General features: G+C 40.3%; 2 protein-coding genes across 8 annotated transcripts in view; both read left to right on the top strand.

Moving 5' to 3' along the window:
* LOC122692847 (zinc finger protein 83-like) overlaps positions 1 to 9,876 on the top strand; it is a 29,166-nt gene extending 19,290 nt beyond the window's left edge. The window contains 2 exon segments of the mRNA XM_043900659.1: positions 8,810 to 9,482; positions 9,779 to 9,876. Coding sequence (XP_043756594.1) covers positions 8,810 to 9,482; positions 9,779 to 9,876 — 771 coding nt within the window.
* LOC122690008 (zinc finger protein 665-like) overlaps positions 1 to 23,198 on the top strand; it is a 43,717-nt gene that overhangs the window by 5,606 nt on the left and 14,913 nt on the right. Inside the window, exon 1 of one of the 7 annotated variants that reach the window (XM_043896971.1) lies at positions 21,975 to 22,004. The exons of the other annotated variants lie outside the window; for them this stretch is intronic. The gene's annotated coding sequence lies outside the window, so the exon portion shown is untranslated. Of the gene's footprint in view, positions 1 to 21,974; positions 22,005 to 23,198 lie in introns of those variants that run through there. 7 annotated transcript variants of the gene reach the window in all.

Raw genomic sequence — 23,198 nt, 5'->3', positions numbered from 1 at the left:
AGTTCCCTGACCAGGGATGGGACCTGGGCTCCCTGCATTGGGAGCTCAGAGTCTTGGCCACTGGAATTGCAGGAAAGTCCCTAAAATTGTTTTTTGGTGTAGTAGTTTTCTTGTGGAATCATTTTTCTCTGTACATGCTGACAAAAAAACAAAACATAGAATGGAAGTAATATAACAATAAATTCAATAAAGACTTTGAAAATGGTCCACATTCAAAAAATCTTACATATGAAGCATTTAGAGTAATGCTTAATATCTAGAAAGTATTTGGACACCTTAAGTCATTGCTATTCTTATCATCTTTGTCATTTAATATTTACACTTTGTAAAAATTCCACTGTGTACCTTGTCATCTCTCACTCTTTATTTAAATTTTTGGCCATGCCATGCAGCATGTGGCATCTTAGTTCCCCAAAGGAGTATTGAACCTGTGTCCCCCACAGTGAAATGTGGAGTCTTAACCACCTGACCACCAGAGATGTCTCAATTTTGTCCTCTCTTAAGATGCCAATTATACTGTAAGTCATATAGATAAGGAATATCACTTATTATGTAAAACATAATAGATAACACTTCTGCATAGATAAACCTTTGTTGAATTTTTTTCTGTGTATTTCTTAATTGCCCACAAATATGAAAAATCCACTTTAACTGGAGGATATCATAATTTTATGAAAAAGCATGAGGAATTAAAATTAGGTACTCATAATTTGCTCCAGATACATATAAGTGGATCTGTCAGAGTACATACTTCAACTGAAATGATTCTCACCCCTCTCTCCTCCTACTAAGTTTTTTCTGACGATAAGAACTCTTCTCATTACCCCTTTCTGAAATGTTTTTCCTTATAGGAACAGTTGTTATTCAAGGATGTGGCCATTGAATTTACTTAGGAGGAGTAGGAATGCCTGGACCCTACTCAGAGGGCCCTGTACAGGGATGTGATGTGGGACACCCTTAGGAACCTGGTCTCTGTGGGTGAGGATCACTTATTATAATTATATATCAGAGTATTGATAAGTATATTCACCATACTGTAATTTGATTCCTATAACACCTTCCAGTTACAACTAGAAATACGTTCTTTTGACTAATACCTCCTCATTCTACAAACTGTGATACCTACTTTGTTTCTGTTTGACTTTTTTTCCTTTTTAATACTGTGTTTTACTGAGGTCTTTATTTAAGTGAGGGTCTTTATTTCTGAATAATGTACTGAGCAAATATTTGCAGTATCCAACTATGCTGGTATAGTTGCTAGATTTTGTCCTTTTTCAGATTTTGTCCGTGGTCTGTTGGACACTTAGATTGTTTTCATGTCTTGGCTATTGTAAATAGTTCAGTAATGAACATGGGAGTGCAGGTATCTTTTTAAGATAATGATTTCATAATGGAAGTGATGCATTATATGATGTATTTATTTAGCTATGCTATATAGCGTGCCAGATCTTAGTCTCTGACCAGGAATTTAACCCATACCGCATGCATTGGAAGCTCAAGTCTTAACCACTGGACAACCAGGGAAGTTCGTAAAAATATATTTTTAGGAACCTTAAACTATTTCTCAAAGTTTGTATGCCAATTCGCATTCCTCAGTATAATTAGAGTTCCATTTCCTCCACATTCACGATAACAGTTGTCATCTCTTGTCTTTGTGTGTGTGTTTGTGTGTATGCGTGGGTGCACGTGCCTTAGAAGATTGATTCCAGGAATCTCTGGCTTTTTGATTGGAGAATGATTGCTTTACAGTGTTGTGTTGGTTTCTGCCATAAACAGTGTGCTTCAGCCATAAGTATACATATATCCCCTTCATCCTGGTGACAGCTGTTCAGTAGGACTGAGGTAATATCTCAGTGTGATTTTGTTTTGCATTTCCTTTGGAGGGTACACATGGGAATTAGGAGTCTTCTATTCCTCAATCTCAATGAGCTGGGGAGTCAAAGGCCAGGAAATTGTCATAAACTTTCCTACACTCTTCGTTTTAGTATTTTCAGGAGAGGCAATGTCTCAGGTCTGTGGTAATTTCGCACTGAATAATTCTCACACACGCACAGGAATGTGAGAGACAGTGCAGGGAGAGCTTGCAGAAGAGCAGCTCCGTGAGAAAATGCTGAGTGCATATTTATTGGGAATTTATCTTACTATCTTTTAACTACTAGCAGTAAAGCCAGACAGAGACCAGAACTCTGGGATTAAGGAAGCTTCCTTGTGGAGGTCTGGAGGTAATCACAGGAGAGTTGTAAAGAAAGGTCTTTGAAGATAAGGTGGTTTGTTTTGCATGCAGAACTGCACCTAGCTAATGCTGACCTGTCAACCAGAACGTCTAATTGAAGGACTGGAGTAGGGGAGCAGGCAAGGAAGAGGGAAGGAGTAAGATTAAATTCCGGGAGATATTTCTGAGAAAGCAGTAAAATATGGTTCCCACATAGGTCCTCCAGCTTCTCTACTGGTTTGTAGACTTTTCCCAACGTCCTTCTTTTTTTTTTTCCCCCAAAGTCTTTCTCGTTCATTGTTTTAAACTTGTGTTCCTCTCGGGTTAATGAGTACCTGTCATTTATAGTTCTTTTATCTTCCTTATTATGTTTTTATTTTATTTTTTAACTAGGCTGGGTCTTTGTTGCTACTTGCAGGCTTTATCTGGTTGTGGGGTGTGGGCTTCTCATCACACTGGCTTCTGTCATTATGGAATGAGGGCTCACTAATTGTGGTACCCCAGGGCTTAAAGTCTCCGACTGTAGCAAGCACCTTCTGCCAGCCTCGCTTCTCCATGACGATTCTGCTCGCCCAGCCAGGAATTTCATTCTGAAATCCTGGTCTCCCTACTCTATGGTACTGTGGATTCCTCAGGTGTACACTATGTGTGCGCAGAATCAACTCACCTCCATTGGTTGGACTGTTCTTGTTTCTTCATTCTAATTTCTGCTAAGGAAATGCTTGCCCATTCACCTTGAATATTGCGTATGTTTTTATCGAACATGTGTGTGGAAATGGAGCTTATGGAATATGCAGTATGATACATGACATAGTGAATCGTGTAATAGATGTAAACTTCTCTTCCTTCAATATCACAATCTTTTCTTTGTAAAATCTTTCATTTCAATCACTAAGATAATAAATTTTCGAGACTTCCAGCAGTAATACTAGATGCCAAAATACATGGCACTGTATCAACGTTTTAGTCTTTGGGACTAGTTTATAGTCTATGGCAGTTGAGTAATTTTTATCCTACTGTTGTGTGAAAATTGTATAAATCTTACTTATGATGAATTGCTTTCTCGTGCTCTTCATGTCTACTGTGTCCTTCTACTACTATGTCTATTCATTCTGTTAATTTTTGAGAGTTTGATACTGTAACTCCAACTAAAAATCTTGATTTATCTACTTGAAAAACAATTGTAATATATAGTGTCACTCTATGTAACCTTGTTCTGTATTTTCCAAGTCTCCTATAAATGTGTTATCATACTTTCATAATTTAAAAAAGAGAAAAAAAAATTTAATTCTTTCATTTCAGAGCCTTCCCTGGTTAAGAATCTACCTTGCAGTGTAGGGGGTCACAGGTTTGATCCATGGTGAGGGATCACATTCTTTTAAAAGATTGTTAGATGGCTTAATGGAGAAGGCAATAGCACCCCACTCCAGTACTCCTGTCTGGAAAATCCCATGGACGGAGGAGCCTGGTAGGCTGCAGTCCATCGGGTGGCTACAAGTCAGACATGACTGAGTGACTTCACTTTCACTTTTCACTTTCACACATTGGAGAAGGAAATGGCAACCCACTCAAGTGTTCTTGCCTTGAGAATCCCAGGGACAGGGGAGCCTGGTGGGCTGCCGTCTATGGGGTCGCACAGGGTTGGACACGACTGAAGTGACTTAGCAGCAGCAGCAGCAGATGGCTTAAAATAGTGCTTGTCTTATGTTAAAGGCTCAAAAGTTACTTTTGTATAAAAAGCCACATTAAGTTCAGCTCAGTCCCTCAGTTCAGTTCAGTTCAGTTGCTGAGTCATGTCCCACTCTTTGCGACCCCATGAATCGCAGCACACCAGTCCTTCCTGTCCATCACTAACTCCGGAGTTTACTCAAACTCATGTCCATCGAGTCGGTGATGCCATCCCGCCATCTCATCCTCTGTTGTCCCCTTCTCCTCCTGCCCCCAATCCCTCCCAGCATCAGAATCTTTTCCAATGAGTCAACTCTTCGCATGAGGTAGCCAAAGTATTGGAGGTTCAGCTTCAGCATCAGTCCTTCCAATGAACACCCAGGACTGATCTCCTTTAGGATGGACTGGTTGGATCTCCTTGCAGTCCAAGGGACTCTCAAGAGTCTTCTCCAACACCACAACATTTTTTGGTGCTCAGCTTTCTTCACAGTCCAACTCTCACATCCATACATGACCACTGGAAAAACCATAGCCTTGACCAGACGGACCTTTGTTGGCAAAGTAATGATCTCTGCTTTTTAACATGCTATCAAGGTTGGTCATAACTTTCCTTCCAAGGAGTAAGCGTCTTTTAATTTCATGGCTGCAGTCACCATCTGCAGTGATTTTGGAGCCCAAAAAAATAAAGTCTGACACTGTTTCCACTGTCTCCCCATCTATTTCCCATGAGGTGCTGGGACCAAATGCCATGATCTTAGTTTTCTGAATGTTGAGCTTTAAGCCAACTTTTTCACTCTCCTCTTTCACTTTCATCAAGAGGCTTTTCAGTCCCTCTTCACTTTCTGCCATAAGGGTGGTGTCATCTGCATATCTGAGGTTATTGATATTTCTCCCAGCAATCTTGATTCCAGCTTGTGCTTCTTCCAGCCCAGCGTTTCTCATGATGTACTCTGCATAGAAGTTAAATAAGCAGGGTGACAATATACAGCCTTGACATACTCCTTTTCCTATTTGGAACCAGTCTGTTGTTCCATGTCCAGTTCTGTTGCTTCCTGACCTGCATACAGGTTTCTCAAGAGGCAGGTCAGGTGGTCTGGTATTCCCATCTCCTTCAGAATTTTCCACAGTTTATTGTGATCCACACAGTCAAAGACTTTGGCATAGTCAATAAAGCAGAAGTAGATTTTTTTTCTGGAACTCTCTTGTTTTTTGGATGATCCAGTGGATGTTGGCAGTTTGATCTCTGGTTCCTCTGCCTTTTCTAAAACCAGCTAGAACATCTGGAAGTTCACGGTTCACCTATTGCTGAAGCCTGGCTTGGAGAATTTTGAGCATTCCTTTACTAGCGTGTAAGATGAGTGCAATTGTGCGGTAGTTTGAGCATTCTTTGGGATTGGAATGAAAACAGACCTTTTCCAGTCCTGTGGCCACTGCTGAGTTTTCCAAATTTGCTGGCATGTTGAGTGCAGCACTTTCACAGCATCATCTTTCAGGATTTGAAATGGCTCAACTGGAATTCCATCACCTCCACTAGCTTTGTTCCTAGACACATTAATATCCTATAATACTTATTATGACATCCTTTGCATTGTGTTTTGAGTGCTCTCCTATCACACTTATTCTCAACAATGTGCTTTCTGACCCTTTTAATAAAGTTACATACCGCTCTCTCTTTCGTGTGACTTGGAGCCAGTGAACTGGATATTTAATGGCACTGCATAGGTAGTAAATTGTACTATTTATTCATTTTTACTATAACTACAGAATATTTCATTTATATACATTTAAATTTGATTTTTTATTATTGAATTCACTTTCTATTTTTTCTTAATATATATGTTTTATTGAAGTATAATTATAGTGTTTCAGGTACACAACAAGGTGACTCAGTTACACATATATATTATTTTTCAAATAGATTATTTTCCATTATATTGACTGTAGGTCCTGTGCTATACAGGAAATCTTTGTTGCTTTTTGCATATCTACTTTTTAATTAGGAATCTGTCATTCTATTCATACTAAATCAAACAAGTGAAATGTCATAAATTTTTTAGTTAACAAAAAATTCATAAGTTTTCTAAAATATATATATTATACATACTGTTTGTATATACATATACAAAAGCTTCTGTATATACACTTGATAAAGGCTTGAGAAAGAACATTAAAAAGAGGATGGGGAAATTGGAAAACACAAGCTAAATGAAATGGGAGCACTGAATATGAAATAGAAAAAGTGTAACAAACTAGATAAAAGTAAAAGATCATCATGTACTCCAGTTGTTTATGGCTGCTCATTGGAAACATATCTGGAGCTTTGTAGGATAAAAGCAATACCTGTGCAGTTGTATTTTTCAAAAAATTCTAAGATAATTCTGATATGCATCTGGATTTTAAAACATGATTAAAGCTTTTTCTATTAAATGGTAGTTTTGGTGATATAGAATTCTACTGTTTCTCTGTTGACCAATCATGGTATAGTTACATAGTCATAATAGTTACATATGTGTAATATGTGATATTACATAGTCACAATATAGTCACAATAGTAAAGATGTTTGTCAGTTTTCATGATTAATATCCAGACAAAAGATTAGAGATCATTACAATTGAAAGCCATAATGGGAACGAGATTAAGCTAACAATATAAAATAATGGCATTCAATTTGTGGGGTCAGGCAGGTTATTGCGGTAATTGAAATTGCATACATTCACATGTGTTCATTTGCCCAGTTAGTCTATGCCTTTTGGTTGGTGCATTTAATCCATTTATATTTAAGGTAATCATCCATTTGTGTGCTCCAATTACCATTTTCTTAATTGTTGTGGATTTATTTTCTGTAGCTCTTTTCTTTCTCTTGTGTTTTCCTGCCTCGAGAACTTCCTTGAGCATTAGTTCTAAAACTGGCTTGGTGGTGCTGAATTCTCTTTAAGTTTTGCTTGTCTGGACAGCTTTTGAATTATTTGTTAAGTGTGAGTGAGAGTCTTGCTGGGTAGAGTATTCTTGGTTGTAGGTTCTTCCCTTTCATCACTTTAAATATAACCTAATGGGAGTTCATTTATATGTTGTGTGATTTTTTTTTTCCCCTTGTTGCTTTTAATATTTCATCTTGTCTTTAGTTTTTGTCAGTTTGATTGCCATGTGTTTTTCCTTGGGTTCATCCTGCCAGGGACTCCCTGTGCTTCCTGGACTTGGTTGAGTATTTCCTTTCCCATTTTAGCAAAGTGTTTGACTGTCATCTCTTCAAATATTTTCTCAGGTTCTTTCTTTCTTCTCCTTTCCTCTGGGTCTTGGTGTGTGCAAGATTTTGTTTGTGCCCTCCAAGAATGGAGTCTGCCCAAGTCCTGTGGAAGTCCTGTAATCAGATACCATTGGACTTCAAGGTCAGATTCACTGGGGATTCTCAGTGCCTTTATCAGATTCCAGGTTGTGAAGCCTGATGTGGGGTTCAGAACCTTGACAACAGTGGTATAGCTTCTTTGGTATTGTTTGTTGTCCTCCAGTTTGTGGGTCACTCACCAGTGGGTAGGGGATTTGATTTTATTGTGATTACATGCCTCCTACTGTCTTGCCTCAGCGTCTTCTTTGTCTTTGGACATGGGGCATCTTTTTTCCATGGATTCCATTGTCCTCCTGTTGTTCAACAGCTAGTTGTGATTTTGGTGCACTCAGAGGAGGAGAGGAGCATACATCCTTCTACTCTGCCGTCATGAACCAGAAGGAAATTCTTCACTTTCTTTATACTGTTTTTGTCTAATTGGTAACTTCCACTTATATAGGTTATTAATTAGATAAGCTAATTTTGACTTGGTTAGTTTTACAATATATTGTGTATTCTTTATCATTTTTATCATTCTTTATCATTGCTTATTTATAGTATGAATGCAGAATATGGGACCTCTAATAGTTGCACCAGGTGTAAAGACCCTGCCTGCCAGTGTAGAGGATTCAGGAGATGCAGGTTCAAGCCCTGGATCAGAAAGACCTCCTGGAGTAGGAATTGGCAACCCAATCCAGTGTTCTTTTCTGGAAGATTCCCTGGGGAGGCTGGCGGGCCACAGTCCATGGGATCACAAAGAGTTGGATATAACAGCACACAGGCACATGCAGAATATATGTAAATTATGATTTTTTTCTCCTTGGTATTGAAGCAGCAGTGTTTCATTACTTGATCCATAGATTGTGGGCATAGGGGAAATATACAATTTCTTTGATTCCCAAAAGGAGTTTGTTTAGGTTGAGTGTTTTTGTCACCACTTATTTAAAACGGCAGTGCTCTTAGAAATATTAGAATTATCTCTGATCAGTTTTTTTCTTAGAAACTAATCCTATTCCTTTGTGTTTTATAAGCTCATCATAGGTGATTCTAGGTGTTTGCTTTGCTTTGTTTGGTATAAGTGGTTTTTTAGTGTAGTAGCATGTATTTAATGTGAGACATTTATTTATGAATTTTAATACACAGGATAATTGTGGTTTTCTATGTTTTAACTATGTCTCGTGAACATGTGATCAAGAAATTACAACTAAAAGCAGAAGCTGATAAAAGACAAGTGGTCTTCAGTAAGAATTCACTACTGATAATTCATAACAGAATCCACAATGAAGAAAAACCTGACAAATTTAAAGAACGTGGCAAGGACTTTAGTCAAAGAATCCGTGAATGTTCTCAGAGAATTCACACTGGAGAGAAACCTTGCAAATGTAATGAGTTGGGCAAGGTCTTTACTCAAAAAGGAAACCTTACACGTCATCGTCAAATAATTCATGTAGGAGAGAAACCTTACAAATGTAATGAATATGGGAAGCTCCTCAGTAGAAAGATAAACCTTAAAATTCATAATAGAATTCATACTGGAAGGAAACTTTATAAATATAATGAATGTGGCAAGGTCTTTTGGCATAGGGCCACCTTTTCATTTCATTAGCATATTCATGCTAGAGAGAGACCTTACAAATATAATGAGTGTGGCAAGGACTTTAGTCAAAAAGAAAGTCTTGCAGTTGATCATCAAAGAAGTCATTCTGGGGAGAAACCTTACAAATGTGATGAGTGTGGCAAGGTTTTCAGTAGAAAGAATTACCTTCCAATTCATAATAGAATTCATACTGGAGAGAAACCTTACCAATATAATGATTGTGGCAAGCTTTTTCGGTATAAGTACAGCCTTGCAAGCCATCTGATTATTCATACTGGAGAGAAACCTTACAAATGTAATGAGTGTGGCAAGCTTTATCGGCATAAGAACAGCCTTACAAGCCATCTGAGGACTCATACTGGAGAGAAACCTTACAAATGTAATGAGTGTGGGAAGGTCTTCAGCAGCAAGAAATACCTTATACTTCATAATAGAAATCATGCTGGAGAGAAACCTTACAAATGTAATGAGTGTGGGAAGGTCTTTAGCAACAAGAGCTACCTTACACATCATGATACAGTTCATACTGGAGAGAAACCTTACAAATGTAAAGAGTGTGGCAAGATGTTTCGGCAAACATCCGCCCTTTCAGTTCATAAGCGTATTCATCACAGAGAGAAATGTTCTTCCAAGGAGCAAGTGTGTTTTAATTTTATGAGTGCAGTCACAGTCCACAGTGGTTTTGGAGCCCAAGAAAATGAAATTTGACACTGTTTCTGCTTTTTCCCCATCTGTTTCCCATGAAGTGATGAGACCGGATGCCATAATCTTTTTTTTTTTATTGTTGAGTTTTAAGCCAGCTTTTTCACTCTCCTCTTGAACCTTCATCAAGAGGCCTTTTAGTGCCTCTTCACTGTCTGCCATTTGAGTGGTATCATCTGCATATCTGAGGTTGTTGATATTTCTCCTGGCTGTCTTGATTCCCATACATGTATACTGTCCATGTAAAAACATTGTTGAGAAACATTGTGTCCTCAGATGTCACCAAAGAACTCTTCAAATGTTATGGATTTGGTGAATTTTGTGAGCATTACTTAAAAGAGAGCCCACAGCAGGGAATAGATAACTGTAAATGAATGAGTCTTTGGTTCTCTAAGATAGTAAAAGCTGTAGAGTCATTACAGGTCACACCATGTTATGTTAAAACTTATAATATGGGGGCTTCAGTGGTGGCTTCAGGTAAAGAATCCTCTTATTAAATGTTGGAGTCACGGACTCCATCACTGATCCAGGAAGATCCTACATGCCATGGAGCAATGAAACCCATGGTCCATAACTGTTGTCCTATGTTCTAGAGCCTGGGAGCTGCAACTACTGAAGCCTAGAGCCAGTGCTATCCAACAGGAGAACCCACAGCAATGAAAAGTCCATACACTGCAAATTGAGAGTAGCCCTTGTGTACTGTAACTAGAGAAAAAGCCTGCACCACAACGAAGACCCAGCATGACAAAATAAAAAATCAAACTTGTGGTGGGTTAATCTCCCAGTCATCTCAGACTCTGTGATCACATGGACTGTACCCCACCAGTCCCTCTGTCCATGGGATTTTCCAGGCAAGAATACTGGAGAGGGTAGCGTTTCCTTCTCCAGGGGATCTTCCCAACCCAGGGATGGAAACTGTGTCTCCCATATGTCCTGTTTGGCAGGCTGGTTCTAACCACTGAGCCACGTGAGAAGCCCAAACACTTATGACATTATGTTTATATGAGAAGTTGAAGGAGATATGTTGAAATGGCCGGGTATCTTCATTGTATGAATAGTCAGTGATTTTGAGTACGTTACCTTTCATGTCTTTCAACATGAAGTCTGTTGATCTTACACTTTTATAGGCCTTTCACAATATTCCCTGGAAAAGAGTAAGATGAAGGACCAACTTCATTAGGTACCCTTTCTTCACATCCAGCTGAAATTGTCAAATTGAATAGTCTGTGAATTAGGGTCAGGTAGAAACAGAATAATGTAAAACTAGGTCATGGCTCATCATACTCATTATGTTCAGGGTGCACTTTCATTCATAGGCCACAAGGGGTGTTGGACAGTATCCTCCACCAACTGAAATCTTTGAAATCTTGATATCATGTGGAGTGATCCCAACCACTTCATTGCTCTCAGATATTTTAGCTCTCATTATTTTTCCCTTTCTTATGATTAGAATAATTTTATTTGAGTGTATAAATGTGTTGACTAGAAGTGGATTAAAACAAATGTTCCATTGAGGTGAGGTGATATTTCTTGTTCCTCCCAATCAATGAATATGGTATATTTGCCTTGCAATTCAACGACTATGGTTTGTTTCTCAAAAATGCCCTAAATAAAAGGTTATTTTTAACTTTTACTACCATGCTATTTTTCAGCATAAAAGCCCGTGTTTGGCTAGATTAAGTTTTTCTTTTACTTTTTGCATACAAATATGTATGTTCTAAAATTTCAATTCCAGTTTGTAAATGGCAGTTATGAAAGAATTGCATTCAGTTTTTTCGTGTGGTTCCTATCCTTGCAAATTATACTTTTTCTAGATATTTTTATAGACCCTTGCTTTTCTACATACACCATATTAACGTTTCTGTGTCTCCTATTACAAACTGCCACAAATTTAAGTACCTTAAACCAACACAGATTTATTCTCTTGTTTTTTGGAGCCCAGAAATGTCCAGTGTATCCAGCGAATGCATTGTGCTCCTGCTGGGTTCTCCTGTTCACAATTCATTTTCTTGCCCATTCCCAATTCTAGAGGACATGGTTAAATTACTTCCTTTGGCTAATGGTCCCCATGTGTATTTGCATAACACATTCTCAGTTAATTATTGGTTTTGTTCAAATATCTTCTTATCATCTAGGTATTTCCTGAATCTGTTTTTAAACCAGGACTTCCTGTCACTATCATTGTTCATATACAATTTCATTGTACTTACCTTCATCATGATCTTGGTGAAATTACCTTATATAAGCTACGTGAAGTCAGGGTATTCATTTTGTTTCTTGCTACATATTTAAAGATTGGAATCATTCCCCACTTAGACAGTGAATGAATGCCCTTTAGGAATAGAGGTGATTGAGGTAAACAATAGGCACCGTAGGTCACACGGTGAAATAAACATGCTTATGACCACAGATTTCTTTTTTCTTTTTGGTTAGAACATTTTATTTTTTAAAGAATTTTTAAATTGAAGGATAATTGCTTTACCGAATTTTGTGGTTTTCTAACATACATCAACAAGAATACAGCCATGCCCGTCCCTCCTGAACATCCCTCCCATCTCCCTCACCATCCCACCGTTCAGCCTGTCACAAAGCCCCTGTTTGAGTTCCCTGAATCATAACAAATTCCCGCTGGCTATCTATTTTATATATGATACTCTAAATTTTCATGCTACTCTTTCCATATAACTCACTTTAACCTGCCTTCTTTCCCCCATGTCCATAGATCTGTTCCTACATTGCTGCCCTGAAAATAAATTCATCAGTACCATCTTCTTAGATTCCCATATATATGCGTCAGTGTACGATATTTGTATTTCTCTTTCTGACTTACTTCACTCTGTAGAATAGGCTCTAGGTTCCTCCACCTCATTAGAACTGACTCAAATACATTCCTTTTTATGGCTGAGTAGTATTCCATTGTATATATGTACCACAGCTTCTTTAGCCATCTGTCAATGGACATCTAGGTTGCTTTGATGTTCTAGCTATTGTAAATAGTACTGCAATGAACATTGGGGTACGTGTGTCTCTAATTTTGGTTTCCTCAGGGTATATCCCTAGGAGTGGGATTGCTGGGTCATCTGGTGTTTTATTCCTAGTTTCTTAAGGAGTCTTCATACCATTTTCCATAATGGTTGTATCAGTTTACATTCCCACCAACAGTGCAAGAGTGTTCTCTTTTCTCCACACCCTCTCCAGCATTTATTGTTCATAGACTTTTTGATGATGGCCATTCTGACTAGTGTGAGGTGGTATCTTATTGTAGTTTTGATTTGCATTTCTCTAATAATGAGTGATCTCTAGTCTTTCCCATTCTGTTGTTTTCCTCTATTTCTTTGCATTGATCGCTGAGGAAGGCTTTCTTATCTCTCCTGGCTATTCTTTGGAACTCTGCATTCAAGTGGGAGTATCTTTCCTTTTCTCCTTTGCTTTTCGCTTCTCTTCTTTTCACAGCTATTTGTAAGTCCTCCTCAGACAACCATTTTGCCTTTTTGCATTTCTTTTCCATGGGGATGGTCTTGATCCCCGTCTTCTGTACAATGTGACAAACCTCCGTCCATAGTTCATCAGGCTCTCTGTCTATCAGATCTAGTCCCTTAAATCTATTTCTCACTTCCACTGTATAGTCATAAGGGATTTGATTTAGGTCATAGCTGAATGGTCTAGTGGTTTCCCCTACTTTCTTCAGTTTAAGTCTGAATTTGGCAATAAGGAGTTCATGAGCCACAGTTAGCTCCTGGTCTTGTTTTTGCTGACTGTATAGAGCTTCTCCATCTTTGGCTGCAAAGAATATAATCAGTCTGATTTTGGGTTGACCATCTGGTGATGTCCATGTGTAGAGTCTCTTCTTGTGTTGTTGGAAGAGGGTGTTTGCTATGATCAGTGCATTCTCTTGGCAAAATTCGATTATCCTTTGCCCTGCTTCATGCCGTACTCCAAAGCCAAATTTGCCTGTCACTCCAGGTGTTTCTTGAGTTCCTACTTTTGCATTCTAGTCCCCTTTAATGAAAAGGAGATCTTTTTTGGGTGTTAGTTCTAAAAGGTCTTGTAGGTCTTCATAGAACCGTTCAACTTCAGGTTCTTCAGTGTTACTAGTTGGGGCATAGGCTTGGATTACCGTCATATTGAATGGTTTGCCTTGGAAATGAACAGAGATCATTCTGTCATTTTTGAGATTGCATCCAAGTACTGCATTTTGGACTCTTGTTGACTATGATGGCTACTCCATTTCTTCTAAGGGATTCCTGCCCATAGTAGTAGATATAAAGTTCATCTGAGTTAAATTCAAGAGATATCAAGGGAACATTTCAGGCAAAGATGGGTTTGATAAAGGACAGAAATGGTATGGACCTAACAGAAGCAGAAGATATGAAGAAGAGGTGGCAAGAATACACAGAAGAACTGTACAAAAAAGATCTTCATGACCCAGATAATCACGATGTTGTGATCACTCACCTAGAGCCAGACATCCTGGAATGTGAAGTCAAGTGGGCCTTAGAAAGCATCACTACGAACAAAGCTAGTGGATGTGATGGAATTCCAGTTGAGCTAGTTCAAATCCTGAAAGATGATGCTGTGAAAGTGCTACACTCCATATGCCAGCAAATTTGGAAAACTCAGCAGTGGCCACAGGACTGGAAAAGGTCCGTTTTCATTCCAGTCCCTAAGAAAGGCAATGCCAAAGAATGCTCAAACTACCGCACAATTGTACTCATCTCACACGCTAGTAAAGGAATGCTCAAAATTCTCCAAGCCAGGCTTCAGCAATAGGTGAACCGTGAACTTCCAGATTTTCAAGCTGGTTTTAGAAAAGGCAGAGGAACCAGAGATCAAATTGCCAATATCCGCTGGATCATCGAAAAAGCAAGAGAGTTCCAGAAAAACATCTGTTTCTGCTTTATTGACTATGCCAAAGTCTTTGACTGTGTGGATGACAATAAACTGTGGAAAATTCTGAAGGAGATGGGAATACCAGACCACCTGACCTGCCTCTTGAGAAACCTGTATGCAGGTCAGGAAGGAACAGTTAGAACTGGACGTGGAACAACAGACTGGTTCCAAATAGGAAAAGGAGTATGTCAAGGCTGTATATTGTCACCCTGCTTATTTAACTTCTATGCAGAGTACATCATGAGAAACGCTGGGCTGGAAGAAGCACAAGCTGGAATCAAGATTGCTGGGAGAAATATCAATAACCTCAGATATGCAGATGACACCACCCTTATGGCAGAAAGTGAAGAGGGACTGAAAAGCCTCTTGATGAAAGTGAAAGAGGAGAGTGAAAAAGTTGGCTTAAAGCTCAACATTCAGAAAACTAAGATCATGGCATTTGGTCCCAGCACCTCATGGGAAATAGATGGGGAGACAGTGGAAACAGTGTCAGACTTTATTTTTTTGGGCTCCAAAATCACTGCAGATGGTGACTGCAGCCATGAAATTAAAAGACGCTTACTCCTTGGAAGGAAAGTTATGACCAACCTTGATAGCATGTTAAAAAGCAGAGACATTACTTTGCCAACAAAGGTCCGTCTGGTCAAGGCTATGGTTTTTCCAGTGGTCATGTATGGATGTGAGAGTTGGACTGTGAAGAAAGCTGAGTGCCGAAGAATTGATGCTTTTGAACTGTGGTGTTGGAGAAGACTCTTGAGAGTCCCTTGGACTGCAAGGAGATCCAACCAGTCCATCCTAAAGGAGATCAGTCCTGGGTGTTCATTGGAAGGACTGATGCTGAAGCTGAACCTCCAATACTTTGGCTACCTCGTGCGAAAAGACTCTGATGCTGGGAGGGATTGGGGGCAGGAGGAGAAGGAGACGACAGAGGATGAGATGGCGGGATGGCATCACCGACTTGATGGGCATGAGTTTGAGTAAACTTTGGGAGTTGGTGATGGACAGGGAGGCCTGGTGTGCTGCAATTTGTGGGGTCACAAAGAGTTGGACACGACTGAGCGACTGAACTGAACTAATAGTGATGTTGAACATCTTTTCATGTTCTTGTTAGCCACCTGTGTGTCTTTGGAGAAATGTCTTTTTAGGTCTTTTTCCCACTTTTTGATTGACTTGTTTGTTTTTGTGGTATTGAGTTGTGAAAGAAAGTGAAAGTCACTTATTTGCATCTGACTCTTTGTGACCCCATGGACTATACAGTCCATGGAATACTCCAGGCCAGAATACTGGAGTGGGTAGCCTTTCCCTTCTCCAGGGGATCTTCCCAACTCAGAGATTGAACCTAGATCTTATAGCATTGCAGGCGGATTCTTTACCAGCTGAGCCACAAGGGAAGCACTCGTTGCGTTGTATGAGCTACTTGTATATTTTGTAAACTAATTCTTTGTCAGTTGTTTCCTTTGCTATTATTTTCTCCCATTCTGATGGTTGTCTTTTCACCTTGTCTGGTCTTACATTTACGTCTTTAATTTTGAGTTTGTCTTTCTGTATGGTGTTAGGAAGTGTTCTAATTTCATTCTTTTGCACATAGCTGTCCAATTTTCCCAGCACCACTTATTGAAGAGGCTATCTTTGTCCCATTGTATACTCTTGCCTCCTTTGTCAAAAATAAGGTACCCATAGGTATGTGGGTTTATCTCTTGGTTCTCTATCTTGTTCCATTTGTCTATGTTTCTGTTTTTGTGCCAGTACCATACTGTCTTGATGCCTGTAGCTTTGTAGTATAGTCTGAAGTCAGGAAGGTTGATTCCTCCAGCTCCATTCTTTGTCAAGACTGTTTTGGCTATTCGGAATCCTTTGTGTTTCCATATGAATTGTGAAATTTTTTGTTCTAGTTCTGTAGAAATGCCATTGGTAATTTGATAGGGATCACAGTGAATCTATAGATTGCATTTGGTAGTAGAGTCATATTCACAATATTGATTCTTCCCGCCCAGGGTCATGAAATATCTCTCCATCTCTTTATGTCTTCTGATTTCTCTCATTAGTGTCTTATAATTTTCCGTATACAGGCCTTTTGTCTCCTTGGGTAGGTTTATTCTTAGCTATTTCATTCTTTTTGTTGCAATGGTGAATGAGATTCATTCCTTAATTTCTCTTTCTGCTTTTTCATTGTTCGTATATATGAATGCAAGTGATTTCTGTGTATTAACCTTATATCCCGCGACTTTGCTGGATTCACTGGGCTAAACAGATCCAACTCATTCCCACAGGGTTAGCTTAAGTTTTTTCAAGCCACAACATTTTAGATTCAAGGTTCTGAAATGTTCTGTTCTATACCCATCACAAAATAATGATCCTGTTTTTCAGGTGGGATAGTTCTTATTTGTGAGTGACACAGCACCTGGAGAACAGTGATTGAGCAAAGTTGGAATATTCCCATTCTCACATAATAGGTCTTCCAGAGGTACCACATGGGGGGATGTGGTACGTCTTGTCTCCCTTCTATCTCCATGAATACTTAGTCTTCAGTGTCGTTATACCAACATGGGTCTTGGATGACTAAGAAGAGTGAACCCTTTTCAATTTTAGATTTTGTCTTCTTTTCATTAAAACATTAGTTTGAGACTGTCTATAAATATGTTAACCATTTGTGTTAAATATCCACCATAATTTTTATATATATGTATACTTTTTTTTTTTTTTCGCTATGCCACATAACTAGGATCTTAATTCCTTGACCTTGTATTGAATGCTGGCCACCCTTTTGAAAGTACAGAGTCCTAACCACGGGACCTCCAGGGAATTCTAGGCTCTAGAGGATATCTTGGTCACATAGTTTGTTCACAAGATTTCTTAGGGGAGTAGGGAAGTGATCATCACCTGTTAATAACTTCATGTCTACTGCTTTGATCTATGGATAGAACAGACAAGTTAGGCAAGATATTTTGTGATTAAAGTGTTTGAAAGATGTGCTAGGACTTGGGATGAGTAGACCGTAGGGCTGCCTGGTTTAACATTAGTGATAAGACAACAGAGTGCCTCCTGCACAGAATTATTTCCGGCCAAAAGCTGCCTACAAATTCCGATTTGTCAGAACATCATTCCATTTATTTAAATTTATTTTTCATCATTCCATTTCTATGGGCTTATAGGTGAAGGACCATCTTCTGTAACTTTTTCTTCTTGACATAGAGGGTCATATTCTTAATAGTGGAACATATTCATGTGGGTCTGTAGCATCTCTTTTTTTTTTTGTCTTTATTGGAGGATAATTGCTTTACAATCTTGTGGTCTCTGCCTTACATCATCTCGAGTCAGTCATAAATATATATGTATCCCCTCCCTCTGTGACATCCCTCCCCCACCCCCATTCTATCCTTTTAGGTCATCACGGAGTGACTGACTGGGCTCCATGTATTATATAGCAGCTTCCGATTAACTAGCTATTTTACACACGATGGTGTGTATATCTCACTGCTACTTTCTCAATTGTCCTAGCCTCTCCTTCCACCACTCTGTCCACAAGATCATTCTCTCTGTCTACCTCTCCATTTCCTCCTTACAGGTAGGTTCCTCAGTACTACTTTTCTAGATTCCATATATATGTGTTAATGTACAATATTTCTCTGACTTCATTCTGTAACAGGCTCTAGATTCATCACCTCACTACAGCTGATGCAAACGCGTTCCTTTTTATGACTAATAGTCCATTGTCTTTACACGTTTTCCTTATCTATTCATTTGTTGATGGACGTCTAGTTTGCTTCCACATCCTGACCATTGTGTAGCATCTCTGTATAGCCAGTTGTACGTGCCTATTTACATACACAGGCAGAACAAGCTACAGTTATTTTGATGCCCCCAGAGATATAGATTATTATGAGCAATAAATACTGTTAATCCAGTTCTCCTAAGGCCAGTTCTTGAAACTGCCCTAGGCATAGACTTCGCACTGAATCAAGATGAAGCAGTTTATGGCATGGGTGCAGTCAGCATTTTTCCCTCTGGTAGCAGTTACCATATCTGTAAAACTCAAAAATGTGGAACTTCCCTTGTGATCCAGTGGTTAGGAATTTGCCTTCCAATGCAGAGGACATGTGTTCTGTCACTGGTTGGGAAAGTGAGATTCCACATGGCACAGAACAATTAAGCTGGTGTGAAAGACCCCACGTGCCAATAGTAACAACCAATGTAGTCAAATAAATATAAATATTTTAAAAAGAACTTAGAAATGTGCATCAGACAGTGAGTCTGGTTCTTGTGTCCTAACCTTTGGATGCTTGAGTCTTTCTCTTGTGTCAGGGAGGTCTGGAAGACTTCAGCTTTTCTATCAAGAAGAGACAAAAGAGAAAGACAAATACATATGGTATCACTGTATCTGTGGAATCTAAACAAAGGGTAAAAATGAACTTCTCTTCAAACAGGAATAGATGGTTATCAGGGGCTGAGAAGTGGAGAGAGATACTGGGAGATAAAGATTAACATATACCTACTGGTATATATAAAGTAGATAACTAATAAGGACCTAACATAAAGCACAGAATTCTACTGAATTCTACTCTGTAATGAGCTATAATGGGAAAAGAATCTAAAAAAGTGCATATATGTGTATGTATAACTGATTCAATTTGCTATACGCCTGAAACTAACACCATGTTGTGAATGAACTATACTCCAATAAAGTGTTAAAAGGAAAAAACAGTGAAGATATGGCAGGGGAAGAGGCGCTTTGTACTTGGGGGTGGCATGGGGATGAGTGTAGAGTACTGCTGTGTCCCAAGTGGATTCAGGTCTTTTTTTTTTTTCTTTTTTTTTCTTTTTGATTCAGGTCTTTTAAGGGGTCAGGATAAGTGGCAATGTTGAGGGACTCAGCCAATTATATGTCTATATCCCCTCAAACTTCTGTCCCATCCAGGCTGTCACATGATATTGAGCAGAGTTCCCTGTGCTATACAGTAGGATGTTTCTGTTTTATAAATGGGTTCATTGGTATCATTTGTTTTAGATTCCACATGTAAGTGACATTTAATCTGTCTTTATCTGACTTATTCACCTAGTATGATAATCTCCAGGCCCATTCATTTTTATCTTTAATTTTATTTTCCCAACAGTGTTCAGTATTTCTTGGATAAATCACTTCAGTTTGTGTTTACTAGTTCAGATGTGCTAAATCCTCTGTAGATCTACTCTTGGAATTTCCTTAAGACTGTCCCCCAGGTGTCTGGGCCAAACAATATTAAGGTAATACCTAGTTTATCCACATCTGTGTACACTGTCTGCATGCCCAACATGAAGGACAATTCACACACAGCTTGCTTTCTCAGGTTACGGAAAGTAATTGACTCTTTTTTCACTTTATTAATCAAGAAAACCATATTCGGGACTTCCTGGTGGTCCAGTGGTTAAGAATCCACTTTCCAATGCTGGCATTGTGGGATCTATCCCTGGGCAGGGAACTAACATCCCACAGGCCGTGGGGCAACTAAACTACAGGCACAACTGGAGGGCCTGTGCGCCACAACGAAAGAGCCCAGGTGCCACAACCAAGACCTGAGACGGTGAAATAAATACATTTAAAAAAAAAAAAAAAAGGACACCATATTCTCACCAGATCATTTCTTCAGCAGGGCTCAGCTGGTCAAAGAGGAGATAAGTGCATAATTTAGTTACATCAGTATGATACTTCACTACTGTCTGTAATCATGAACATAAAATCCACGATGCTGTGCAAAAATTTTTTTTCATCATCATCACCAGAGAAATGGCAAAATGGAAAATATTTTCTTAGTATTGATGTTGCGACCCATTTCCTATAGGCAAGACTAGCCTGCATGACCTTATGTGAGTTCCAAAGGGCAGAATAGTTGCTAATCAAAGAAGGATGCTCACACCGGGTCAATCCTGTCTACTTTTGTCTAACTCTTTGAGATCCCATGGACCGTAGCCCGCCAGCCTCCTCTGTCCATGGGGTTTTCCAGATAAGAACACAGGAGTGGGTTGCCATTCCTACTCCAGGGGATCTTCCCAGCCAGGGATTCAACCCAAGTCTCCTGCACTGGCAGGTGGATTCTTTGCCACTGCACTGATTAGGACACCAGATCACCTAAGACCCTACAGACACCCTAATCTTGTCAGCAAACCCATCCTTTTGCAATTTTATAATATTGAGTAAAGAAGAATACAATACTGCCACTGCCTTGATCCTTAGCAGACAATATAACCTCCCCCTACTCACCAGAGAGGGGGCCTAATCTGTTTCCTCCTAGCCTGGCAAATATATAAGCCATTCTTTCTCCTCCATACCTCTCTGTATTTCAAGTAATTTGGTTTGGCATTGGTGCACAGAGAGTAAAGATTTTGCCATTAATATAACCTCTGGGATCTTGTTCAATTTAATATCAACCCAGACCACTGACTTCAAGATTCAGAGGAACATCTTTCAACACCTAATGGTGTCTTTACGATGTGACAGGACCAGACACAATACATCCCCAAAGGAACACGCAGGGCCCTTCACTGACATTCTAAGGTGCATACACCAAGGTTCTTGGGCGTTTGTTGTTGTTTTTATTTATTATTGGTTTAATATTCCTAATGTTCCATTTTTCAACTATAACATGTATTCATCATTTTTTTATTTTTGCTTGGTCTTAAGATTTATGGTGACAGAGTTGAGCTTACTTCAGACCCTGTATTGTAGAAAGTAGCAAATGACTAAAGAATTCTCCCGCTTAACTTCTAGAAAAAGGCATACTGCCAAGAGTCAGCCTTCTCCATTATCACTGATATAAGACCCCCCACTCAGGCCCTTGTGTACCTGGGAAAAAAACACACAATTTCCCATTCTTTGCCCTGTCAGTTATTTGGTTGTAATGTTGAGTCCATGTTTCCTGTCTGACTCTTTGCAATCCCATGAACTGCAGCATGCCATGCTTCCCTTCCTTCACTATTTCTTGGAGTTTGCTTAAATTCATGTCCATTGAGTGGGTGATGCTATCTAACCATGTCATCCTGTCACCCCCTTCTCCTGCGCTCAATCTTTACAAGCACCAGGGTGTTTTCCAATGGGTTCATTATTTGCATCAGGTGGCCAAAGTATTGGGGCTTCAGCTTCAGAATCAGACCTTCCAATGAATAGTCAGGGTTGATTTCCTTTAGTATTGACTGGTTTGATCTTGCTGTCCAAGGGACTGTCAAGAGTCCAAAAGCATCAATTCGAATCTCAGCCTTCTTTCTGGACTGTGTCACATCCCCACCTGACTACCGAAAAAACCATATTTTTGACCATAAGGACCTTTGTTGTCAAAGTGATGCCTTTGCTTCTTAATACACTGTCCAGTTTTATCATAACTTTCCTTCCAAGGTGCAGGCGTATTTTAATTTCCTGGTTGCAGTCACCTTCTGCACTGAGTGTTGAATTGTTCCGCCCCGCCTGGCGCGCGCCGAGGCCCCGCCTCACCCTTCTAAGGCGGCTTGCTTGCCCGGCTTCTCTCCACGGCCCGCCCCCTGACGCTCTGGCTTTGCTCAGGCCCTGCCCTCAGACCGCTCCGCCTTTTCCCTGCGCGTGCGCTCTGCGTCACACAGGACGGGAAGCGGAGCGTCTCAGCGCCACGTGAGTTTGTGTTTCTAGTCAGACCTTCGCGTCGCAGTCTGCTTTTCTGTGTATCGGGGTCTGAGAGTCGCTACTGACTCTAACGACTATATCCCCACGCCCACCCCACCACCCCCAGCAAACAGAGACGTCTCCGTGAGCGATGAAGAGACTTCCATTTTGAAGTCGCTCTAAAGCCGGTTCCTGCTTTTGGTCCACTGAGACGTTGCGTTTGGCACCTCTTTCCTGCTTATAAACCACTTACTGACCTCACTGAACCCTTTGCCCTTCCTGCACCTCATAAAACTTTGTTCCGCGAGCTGGTTTAGTCGCTCCGCAGCTTCGTCCTACGGCCCCGGCCCCAGCTCGCGGAGAGGCCGCGTCGAGAGCCCGCCCCGCCCCTGAGGCCCCCTCCCTCCCAGCCCCTCTGTCCTCGCGTCTCCTTAGGCCGATCCTTGTGTCCTGCAAACCTTCCGTTCAGAGTGACCCTGTGCGGGGGCAGGTGACCTGAGCCAGCCACGTGTCACCCATGGTTCTTTCCTCCCAAATTCCACCCTCTGGAATTTGGCTCTTGCGGGAGCGGGGCTTCTTATTTAGTCGCCATCCCTGTAAATAGTGGGTGAGGGGGGGGTCATGAAAAGCAGAGACAGCGACTCCGAGAGAAATAGAAAATAGAGAAAAGCATGAGGGAGAAGCGATGGCAATGAAGAGGATTGGTGGGGAACTTGGAAGAGGCACCTTCATGAAAGAGAATAAGCATGCTGTAGCGGGTGGGGAAAGGAAAGAAGTTTAGAGCAAAGCGGGATCTCCGGAGTTAAAGGTGAGCAAAATAAGTAGGTGTTCTTAAGTCCGAGTCTTTGCGACCCCTGTGTCTCCCAGAGTTTGAAGTTCAAGACCGTTGAGTCCAGGGATGGTATCTCACCATCTCATCCTCTGCCGCCCTCTTCTATAGCCTTCACGGGAGAGGGGCTGTAAATCAGGGGTCCTAAAGGGGGCGACAGTGGAGAGGCAGTTCACACAGACAGCCTGCAAAGGCTATACAAGACTTGGGGCGTTGGCTTACAGACAATATCCTGCTGGGAGAGAAAGGGGACTCCTAGTGATTGGAGGAGCTGAGAAAGGAAACTGAGAGGAAGCGTAGCTACTTGAGGGTGCCAGAGAGTTGGGAGGGAGGGCAGAGATGGAGGAAGAAAGGCTGAAATATGGAGATTGAGG

This window comes from Cervus elaphus, chromosome 4 (assembly GCF_910594005.1).
Source record: "Cervus elaphus chromosome 4, mCerEla1.1, whole genome shotgun sequence".
Lineage (NCBI taxonomy): Eukaryota > Metazoa > Chordata > Mammalia > Artiodactyla > Cervidae > Cervus > Cervus elaphus.
Note: the sequence above shows the minus strand (reverse complement) of the source record. Positions and strands in the feature narration are given on the sequence as shown.